The 10,252-nt window shown below is 43.5% G+C and overlaps 1 protein-coding gene across 1 annotated transcript in view; it reads left to right on the forward strand.

The window, feature by feature from the left end:
• The window catches only part of MYOF (myoferlin), a 166,836-nt gene that overhangs the window by 60,343 nt on the left and 96,241 nt on the right, over positions 1–10,252 (forward strand). The window contains 3 exon segments of the mRNA XM_088476911.1: positions 8,156–8,239; positions 8,242–8,309; positions 9,250–9,378. Coding sequence (XP_088333037.1) covers positions 8,156–8,239; positions 8,242–8,309; positions 9,250–9,378 — 281 coding nt within the window.

Below are 10,252 nucleotides of genomic sequence, written 5' to 3' on the forward strand. Positions count from 1 at the left end.
CTTTCCAGTGCCGGCTATGCAATGCACAGAGCGTCCTAGGGACTGATGCAAAATATACATGGCAAACTAGTTACTGCCGAGCAATGCACAGAGCATCCTAGTGACTGCTGTACAATGCACAGTGCATCCTAGGGACCACCATGCAATACCTGAGAGCATCATGTACGATAAACAGTGATTACTGCTATTCAGTCTTCAGAAGAGACCTTTTATGCATAAATAATTGGTTCCTCCTTTAGGAGTCCTGCCATTCAATCTATATGCCCCCTAATGTTCTTTTACATTAGTACCTATAAATCTAAAGGGAGAGCTTGGAGTCTTGATACTGCTAGTTTTTAGAAAATGTGTATGTTCAGAAACTGTTGCCTGCATAGTTGTGTTCTCTGTGCTGGTGGCACTGGCTGGGATGAGGCATGACTCTCTCGCATTCAAGGGGTAGATTTACTATTGTGCTGTTTGTTTAAAGCTGAAGACGACTGGTGCCTTTGACAGATGGATTTTAAATGGCAACAGAAATAAATGTTCAACCAGTTTGGTTTAACATTTCTTACAGTTGCCTCTTTTAAAGCCATTTCTTAATCATTGGCAGCTTTTGATAAACTGCGCTATAGTAAATCTACCCCCAAAGTTCCTGTAGGAATACTGCTGTAGCTGCCACTCGTTCAGTTGTTGTTCCTTATGTGACAGACGGCTGTCTCGCAGACAGGACCCCCAATCATGGGGCTGAGCAGTGGGGCTGAGGCGTTACTCCATTTTATGCACCATTGTCTCTTTACTGATTGTTTCCCATCTGTGAGCAAGGGAAGCCAGGACAGGAGCAGAGATCAGGGGGCACAGCATTTGTACAGGAAGAGCCCGAGCTGCGCTCCCTATAGAAACAGAGTGGGACTAGTTCTGGAGTAGAGTGAGTACATTCCCGATGGGGCCCTGTCATTTTTGCATAGTGGACGGTCCCAGTGGTATATTTTTAATACTGTTGAAAATGGCTGATTCACCACAGCTGGCACTCCCACCCAAGGGCTCACATCATACTTGCAAGTTGGTGCTGGGGTGCATGGAACAGGGAATCATGAGTGCCATTTGTTCCTCATTGTACAATGCCTCCATTTCTGCATTTGTGCAGCAAGGAACTAGGCCTGATAATGCATTTCCCCACATATCACCCAATCAATCCTCCCCAAATCTACCCCTTTCCCATTGATAATCAGGGAGACTGGTCTAATCTCCACAGATTCCGGGAGAGCAGACCCGAAGTTTAACAGTAAGCAAGTGTTACCAACTTGTACTGCGATAGAGTAAAAAAAATGGATTTTGACCGAAAAAGGCAAAACTCCATCACCTCCCCCACTGCCCTGTAGAAACTATGATGTCAGGTCTGCCTTTTACTGGGAGGTGCACTACTAGGGTTATGACAGGGGCAGTATTGGGTTAAGACACGGTTACTCTTTACATTTAATTAAGTACATTCAGATATGGGATCTCTTTTACTAAATGAGGTATTCTATAGAGGACAAATGGTTCATAGCTGCTGTTTTTATGAAAGTCTCGTGCACACACGGACATGACTGAGCAGTTCCTTTCTGAGAAGCGCTTCTAAAGAACTGTGTGGGTAGTGTCCTTCTCTTTAATTTAATTTAGTATGTTTTAGGCATGGTGCTCCAAAAAAGGCTATTTTTTATTTTATTTTTTGGGGAAAACCACATGACCCAAACATTGTGGAGAATGGATCACATTCAAGTATATTACTTTTGACTGTTTCTTCTGTAAGAAACGACATACAGTATCTCCTCATATATATATATATAAAGCTATATATAGAAATAACTGTGCTGATCAACAAGGTAGGTACAATTTAGCTAAAAGAGGTGTAGAGCAGGTGTTTACAATAAAAGTACAGAACTGTATACAAATAAAGAAAAAAGTGCATTGAAGTTGCATTCACAACGAAACGCGTAAGGTGGAACACACCGTCACGGCTGTAAGGACTTTTATTGCTGTATTAGAAATAAAAAGGTATTTCAGCATGATCTGACATGGAAGTATTGTTTCACACAGCGAGAAGAGACCAGCAGAAAGGAATATATAGTATTAGAGCAGTATATTAACAACAAACTGTTCATCAAATAGCATGTGGTGAGGGAGAGGAAATTGTGCTCAGTGTTTTCCACAGTGATAACAAAGTTTACCCATTAAGGATTGTTTGATGCTACGTTGTAGCTGTGTAATCCATGTCAAGGCCTTTTTCCTGTCATTGTATACTGTAATTCTTTCATAGCCTAGAGGGGAAATATTTCAGAGATGACGAATCATAATGCACTCTTCCTGTGTGATGTGGCAGGTCTTGTAAATTAGTTCTGTTTTTTAAAAATTAATTCTGGCATGTACTGCTAATTGCTGATAATTTCATATTTAAATGACAATCAAAAACATGACGTAACTGCATAGGTTTTATCAACCTCTCTTCACTCACATGAGTCAGGTATTTGTAAAGTGTACAGATCTCTGGCATTTGGAAGGGGTTTGGAGGCCGGCAGAGAGTTGGACAGGGGCACAGACTAGTGATCAGAAGCTCCTGTCACGCAGGGCAATAGTAGTGTTGAACACGTCCGTTGTATGAAATTGGCTTCATAAATGTAATGCGTTTTGTGCCTTTTTTAATCTTCAGTTTATGTCACTAAACAGATTATTTGTTTTATGTTTTAAGGCAAAACAAAAGCCTAGTTTGCAGTTGTCAAAACCTGTTCTTCTAGTTGGATGGACTGGTCCCGTCTGATGATGATGTATGACTTGGGTGTGGCCAGTATACACGAAGCCGCTCCATAAACTGTTACATTACAAGCATTCTGTTACTTCCTGTACAGTTCCTTCCTATATACTCCCTGTCGGTATTGTCATCCTTAACCCCCCTCTTGTATGGATGTGTAAGATGCTCATCTGAACCAGATCTGCTTGTTCTGTATGAAAGTAGTGTCTTGCTGCTGTGAAGCCCATTACTTAATTGATAGGGTGCATAGAGAAGGCAAGGACCTCATTTTGGTGGTGGATGTATCAAACCATCTTGAGAGGACAAGTGGAGAAGTTGCCCCTAGCAACCAAAGCTCCTAGCTAAAAACAATATTATAGCTGGAAGCTTATTGGTTGTGGGGCAACTAAATCCACCTGTCCTCTTTTTGATGGTTTGATGTATTTCCCCCTTAGACTTCATACATCAGGTGAGCCGGCCTGCCCCTGCTGATAATGGCTCAACTCTCGCAGTATGTCATATTTAGCAAGGTCTTTAAACCTGTTATCGAGCCCCACTGGCATTCTGATGGCTTCTTCAGCTGTTCAAGAGCCATTAAGCATTTGGAGAGGAAGGAGGCTAATATTTGTAGGAGCTTTAGGCATCTATTTGTACTGGCATTGCAGTTCTGTTCCTGAACTTACTGTGGTGTTGCCAGTCAACTGTGTTACAGTTTTGACCCTTAGACCTACAGGGGTTTCCTCACAGTGTGAAATACAATTTTGAGCACCAGCCGAGGAATGCAATCTCTCAATGTGTCAGTGTGATTTTATGTAACTTCTTTCTGTCTAGAAAACACTACTTTGGACTTCACCCATTTGGAACAGGAACTCTCCTATTCTCTGCAACGCTACTGCCTTCTTTGCAGTGTTATGGAACGTTTTTGTCGCACCCACATGGGTTCCTCTTGCAAGTCTGATATATTTGCGTCCGCGTACATTGGCCATGCGTTAGTATGCTATCCGACATTTCCTCTTGGCCTCTAAACTTGGGTGGAATAACGATCTGGCAAGAACTTTGACAGAGTTTTGTATGGACTGGCCTGCGGCCATATTCCTGCATCTCTTGATGAGCTTTTTACTCACTATAATAATGTCCACTTTGGAAGAGTTCTCTGGAAAGTGACAAACACAGAAGATTTAGAAATATTCTACTTCTTTTTTTGTTTTGTTTTGTTTTTTTTGCGTCTGAAGAATCGAGGAACTCTTGCCTACCTTGATGCTTTGCATATAGTTGGACAACTTGGCCCATTTGTCAGTCAGTGTCCCCTGAAGTCAGGATATGACAAAACCTTGGTGACACTGACATGCTTCTCTGGATAACATTAACAGCTCTCCAATCAACAGTGGCAATAATGGGATGGGAGTTCCTTGTCACAGAGCCTGGTACCCCCTGTTGGGACCCTGTGGTGTTCAGAGGCCTTGTAGCAATGGCGCCTCCAACACCCAGGGGTGTAACTGGCCCCATAGATAAATTATCATGGTCCCGCCTCCTTTTCAGCACCCTCCCCGCACTCCCATTTTCCCCGCACTCCTCCCTCCCCTTCCGTGACTTACCTCTGCTCCGTGGTCGCGTCCTCTTTCAGCAGTGTTCTGCCCAGGGCAGGCATATCTCTCTTCCTGGTGCTGGGTGGAGCCGCGCTTAGCCTGCTGGGACATCCCCGGATCACAGGCATGCCTCCTCCCAGTAACGGTCAGTGAGGAGAAACTGAGGCGGAGACGACTGGGAGAGCAGATGTTTATGCCCTGCGCAGCGCAGAACACTGCTGAAGGAGGACACAAACATGGCTGGCCTGGAACCGTAGGTGCAGGGGGAGGGCTGGGCCCTTGAGGCGGCACGGGCCCCATAGCAGCTGCACCTACAGTACTTACGCCAGTGCCTGCAGCCACTGTATTTCAAAGATGGTCAAAGAAGATCTGATAAACACTGCAAATAACATGGGTACTTTTGGCACATTTCACCAAACATCTGAGCCCATCTACCACATCAAGGTGAACCCAATCAGATGTGTCCCTAGCATTACTAATACTAACACATGTCAATTTATCAAGGACCTACTAGACTTCTGACATTCCTCTGGAAAACTCTCATTACATTAGTTGTTCAAGTATGATTCCCGGGGGAGGGGGGGAGGAAGGGGGGTTCCATTAGTTTCAAACACTTCTCCTTTTAATTTGCTCTTTGTCATTTTAATCCATGTTCTTCCAGGATTACTGTGGCTTCCATAACACCTCCCAGTCATGATTTATTCCTTTTCTGTATCAACTAAACCTTTTCTATCTACATATTTGGCAGCATGTGATCTACAGTCCTATAAATTATCTGTAGTTTGTAAATGTGAGGCCAAACCTTTGCCACCTGGTGGCTGTTTTCTTTCTATCCTTGTATTAGTACTTGGTGTGGTTTTTCTTAAAGGAGTACAATATTGGTGTGACCCATATCACAAGGTTCCTGTGTTGCTGTCCTCTTCTTGCTTAGGAAGTCGTTTTTAAACTTGTAGTAGTGTTGTTGATCCCCCTTCCTACCTGAACTTCCCATTCACACAAAGTAGCTTGAGTGTCCGGTACAGAGAGAGGAAGAATGTAACCCCACGCTGTTAAGGGTCACAGGTTACTAACTCCCTTAAGGGCCTATTCGTCATCACTTAATTTTCACAAAAGCCGGTGAAAATGCACATTATCGGGCCATTCATCAAGAAGGTAAAGCAGGAGATATCACAGATCTCTCCTACTTGGCTTCCTCTGACAGAATGGCCCGCTGTCCCCATATACTAGTATGGGGACAGAATTCATCAAGCTCCGAAGATATAATTTTTTTCTGGGCATGATTGCGGGAAGGAGGTCTGGGTTGCGATGAGGGATCCTTTTCAGATCCCTCTGCTCCTGTCTGGCTCCTTCCGCCTGATGTCGGGGCTCTTGTGCGCTTGCGTGACCTGTAGGTCGCGTCGTCCCATCAGCTATCACCGCACTGGAGCAATGATGAATTGCTCCGTTAGCCATGGCGAGTTAGAATGTTAATTATCGGGGTCTGTTTGGACCCCGATAATTAACATCATGAATAGGCCCCTTTTTGTCTAATATATACCCACCCTAAGTGGTGGACATCCTTTTATCAGTTCGGTGCCTCCACCCAAGTTTCAGTAATAGTCTGGGCCTATTTGGGTAAACTCTCTTGGAAGTTACAATTATGTTTTTAATAGTGAGCTATTCCAAACATATAAGGGGGGGGGGGGGATTGATGACAGCAATGGAGTGAGCACCGGGGACACAATACAGAGTAGTCAGCAGCGGGGGTGGGGGGGGACGCTGTAAAGAGGGGGTGGGGGGGGGTTCTGTGTGGGAAAGGATGCAGGCAGCGAGGGGGGGCACTGACCGGGGGGGGAAAAGTATCACCTTTCCAAAAAGGTGTCTGCACAGAAATAGCATCTTTTTGGAAGTGAACCTTTTGTAAATGCAGGAATGATTGAATACCCATTAAATTTAACAATGAAATCGTGGTGAGTTCAAAAACTAAAATATCACTCATTTTTTTTTATCATGATGAATAGACCCCATAATGTGATACAGAATGTCAGTGTGTACAATTATGTAAACCTGTTCTTCTTTCCCTCAAATATCCCAGCACTCTCCACTGTTCATCCAAAGAAATAAGACACATCAGAAGCAATTTAAGAAGTTCTTATATTTAACCTCAAATACATAGTGTGTAACCACACATTGACAACTATGCAAACGTTACAGTTCACAGAGTATTCTTGTTACAATAGTTAACTGAACAGGTTAAATATTAAATTCACATTCCATATTGCCATAGGCTAAGAATGCCTTGTTACAGTGTAGTAGAGAGTATGAGCACATAAAATTGCCAAGGCATACTATACGGCAATACAGTGTGCATGACCAATGAAAAACCTACACATTAGCTCCCACATAAAAAAAATACACACACATTGGCCTCCACAGGAATAAAACACACACACATTGGCCTCCACAGGAATAAAACACACACACATTGGCCTCCACAGGAATAAAACACACACACATTGGCCTCCACAGGAATAAAATACACACACATTGGCCTCCACAGGAATAAAATACACACACATTGGCCTCCACAGGAATAAAATACACACACATTGGCCTCCACAGGAATAAAACACACACACATTGGCCTCCACAGGAATAAAATACACACACATTGGCCTCCACAGGAATAAAATACACACACATTGGCCTCCACAGGAATAAAATACAACACACATTGGCCTCCACAGGAATAAAACACACACACATTGACCTCCACAGGATTAAAATACACACACATTGGCCTCCACAAGAATAAAACACACAGTACATTGGCCTCCACAGGAATAAAACACATTACAGTACAAGTGCGCTGAGCTGACCGCTTTGCGGCACACTAGTGGTTGAAAAACGCTGCTATAAACCGTAAATGCAGTCCAGATTATAGCTGCAATTCTTTTATACCAGGGATGGGAAACCTCAGGCCCGGGGGGCCGTATAAGGCCTGCGGAATCATTTGGTCAGGCCCTCTGAGCTTTTATTCTGCTAGCTTCATCTGGCTAGCAGGGGGCCTAGAATGGCATCCTGCAGCCAGAATCTATGCAGCAGTGCCGCCCTGGCGAGTCCTTACAACGCTCTCAGATGGTCACACCGCTGCCCTGACAGCTCCACGGAGCATACCTCCAGGATGGTGTAATAACACCGAGGGGGCGTGGCCTGCACTGGGCCCGCAAATAAAGTTATACCAAAACTCTCTTCAAGAAAAAAGGTTCCCCACCCCAGCTTTATACAGAGCCCTCATTCTGTCCAGTTACAAAAGTTTTGTTACTGTTTCCACTGTAGGATGCAAACGTTTTCTCACCGATCACCCCCCCCCCCCCACTCCAGCCAGTGGACACTCACTGGCTGCTCCCCTATACTCATGTGCTCTAGTTCACTGGACTGTAACTAGTACGCCTCCCCAGCTCTCAGCGTGATTTAACAATCCTTTTTATTTTGGTTTGATGTATTAAAGCTCTTTAATTTTCTTGTTCGTTCTTCGTGCTTTCTACCTTGTTGGTATGTCTACTAATCATGAAACTGATGCACTTTTGCCTGTTTAGTATATTACACTATAAATTAGGCAATAAGCACGTATCGGCTAGTTTAGTTTACAGCCGGGTTTTACATTTTGCTTCTGACCACTTACAGTATTTTGTGAAGGGCAACTGACGGGGTGGGGTCTTTTGCGGGGTGATCAAATGTCATTTAAAAACCAGTATGACACCAACAGTTGCCCACCAATATGTTTTATACCTGATCGTCGTTCTTCTATTCTTGTAAATTTAATATCCATCTCTTGCCTACCTAGATAATGAGGAAGAGGAAGATGGGGATGTTGTTGACTCAGGATTCAGTCCATACATGCCTGCAGTTCCCGGTCAAACTGAAAATCAATTTCCCGACGTCTTGCGAAAGGAAGAAAACCAAGAAGGATCCTGTCAAACAAGATTCAAGATTTCCAGGTAAATTTGCCTCCAAGCGTACAGTATACACGATGACAGCTGGACTGTTATAGCCAATCACGTTACAGCATAGGCTTCAAGCATACATCTGTGTATGTCACCTATCCAGAGTGACCACCTCATTTATATTATATATAGAAATATGTTATGGATAGATAATAATCTACAAGATTCCCTTTGCCAGTCTTTTATATTGTCCATAAGAAAACTAATGTGGTAATGTCATGTATAGTATGGCTCTGTACTGCAAAATACAATTATCATATGCAGTCCATTGTACCCAACGCCCCAGATTCCAGATCATATAGCCCATGTCCCCATTATATGTAGTTACATGGCCAGTTTAAGAACCCCATGTCTCCATATAGTTAATGTGATAACCAGAGCTCTCACCAACATAACTCTGCCCATCTCTATAATGATGGGAATTGCAGGTGTCTGCCAGGAGTATTTCACCTTTACAACAGAATACCCATCGCAGCCATCATGTTGCCCTCCGAGGGAGTCGAAAACTAAATGTCCTGACTCTTCTTTCTCCACCAGGCCCAGCTGTCAGCCATCCACAATCATTTAATTTAATTTTGATCAGTTGATTTGATTCAACATTGTAAAGCGCAAGGTTAGCCAGGCCTGGGCATCGCCAATAATGAAGGCTGACCGGGGCTTTGTCTTTGGTCTCCATAATGGACATTTTAGTATTTATTGTAGTACTTGCAGAATTTAAAATTCTGTGTACTAGTGTTAGCTTCTGCGTCCATTATAGTAACCAGTGTAATAAACTCTTTAAATATTGTACATATGTTCATTCTAAGTGATCAGCTACTGTACTGTATTCACCTTCTCATAAGAAGCCTAGATATGTATAGACCTTTACTTATTACAGCATTCCAGAAGGTTGTTTTTTTTTTTTTTTTACAAATTAAATATTTGTTTTGAATAGATTCGAATTCGTGTGATAGAAGGACGTCAGTTGCCCGGTAACAACATAAAACCAGTTGTGAAGGTCAGTGTGGGAGGACAGACCCACAGGACAAGAATTAAAAGAGGAAACAACCCTTTCTTTGATGAGGTAAAGTGCTTGCCTCTGGTCCCTGCTGTATGACCGATGTTCCACTCCTGCCCCCTGGTGGTGTATAGCTTAAATTCCGTACTATAAAGGATGTGTACTGCTAGCTTGCTGTTATATACACACACATGCAAGTCTATAGAGGGTTTACTTTAAAGCATTTATTGGTGTCTTATGTGTACTGCTAGCTTGCTGTTATATACACACACATGCAAGTCTATAGAGGGTTTACTTTAAAGCATTTATTGGTGTCTTATGGACCTATACAAAATATCCCGTGTTTATTCAGTATAAAATTTTTTTTACGTATTGCTACTCCTGTGTGTTGTGGGATGTAGTTTACAATCCTGACGCTCACAATACTGTTGGCGGCATCCTGACTGGTCAGAGTGCCGACAGATTCTAACTAAGTAAGAGATTCTGTATGGGTTGGGATGCAGGAGGGTAGGGTAAGGGTTAGGCTGTGAGGGAAGGGTAAGGGTTAGGCTGCAGGAGAGGAGAGTAAGGGTTGGGTTGGGCTGAGTGGATAGGGTAAGGGTTAGGCTGCGGGAGAAGAGGGTAAGGGTTAGGCGAGGGGAGGGTAAGGGTTAGGCTGCGGGAGAAGTGGGTAAGGGTTGGGCTGTGAGAGGAGAGGGTACGGATTTGGCGATTGGAGGGTAGCGATTAATGTACATTTTTGCGTGAAAATACTTACCGAAATTTACCAACAATTTCACTCTCTGCATTCTGACCATCTGGGTTCTGACTGTCGAAATGCTGTACCTAACACGTGGTGTAACGTTGGGCCTGATTCAGAGTTATACGCAAACCGATGATTTGCGTTGTCTGCCGCAGTCATATCTGCTCAGCTAGGTATACACTTAAGCTGGGTACAGAC

The sequence above is a fragment of the Taudactylus pleione genome, unplaced genomic scaffold, assembly GCF_031769625.1.
Source record: "Taudactylus pleione unplaced genomic scaffold, aTauple2 ptg000198l, whole genome shotgun sequence".
NCBI classification, from domain to species: domain Eukaryota; kingdom Metazoa; phylum Chordata; class Amphibia; order Anura; family Myobatrachidae; genus Taudactylus; species Taudactylus pleione.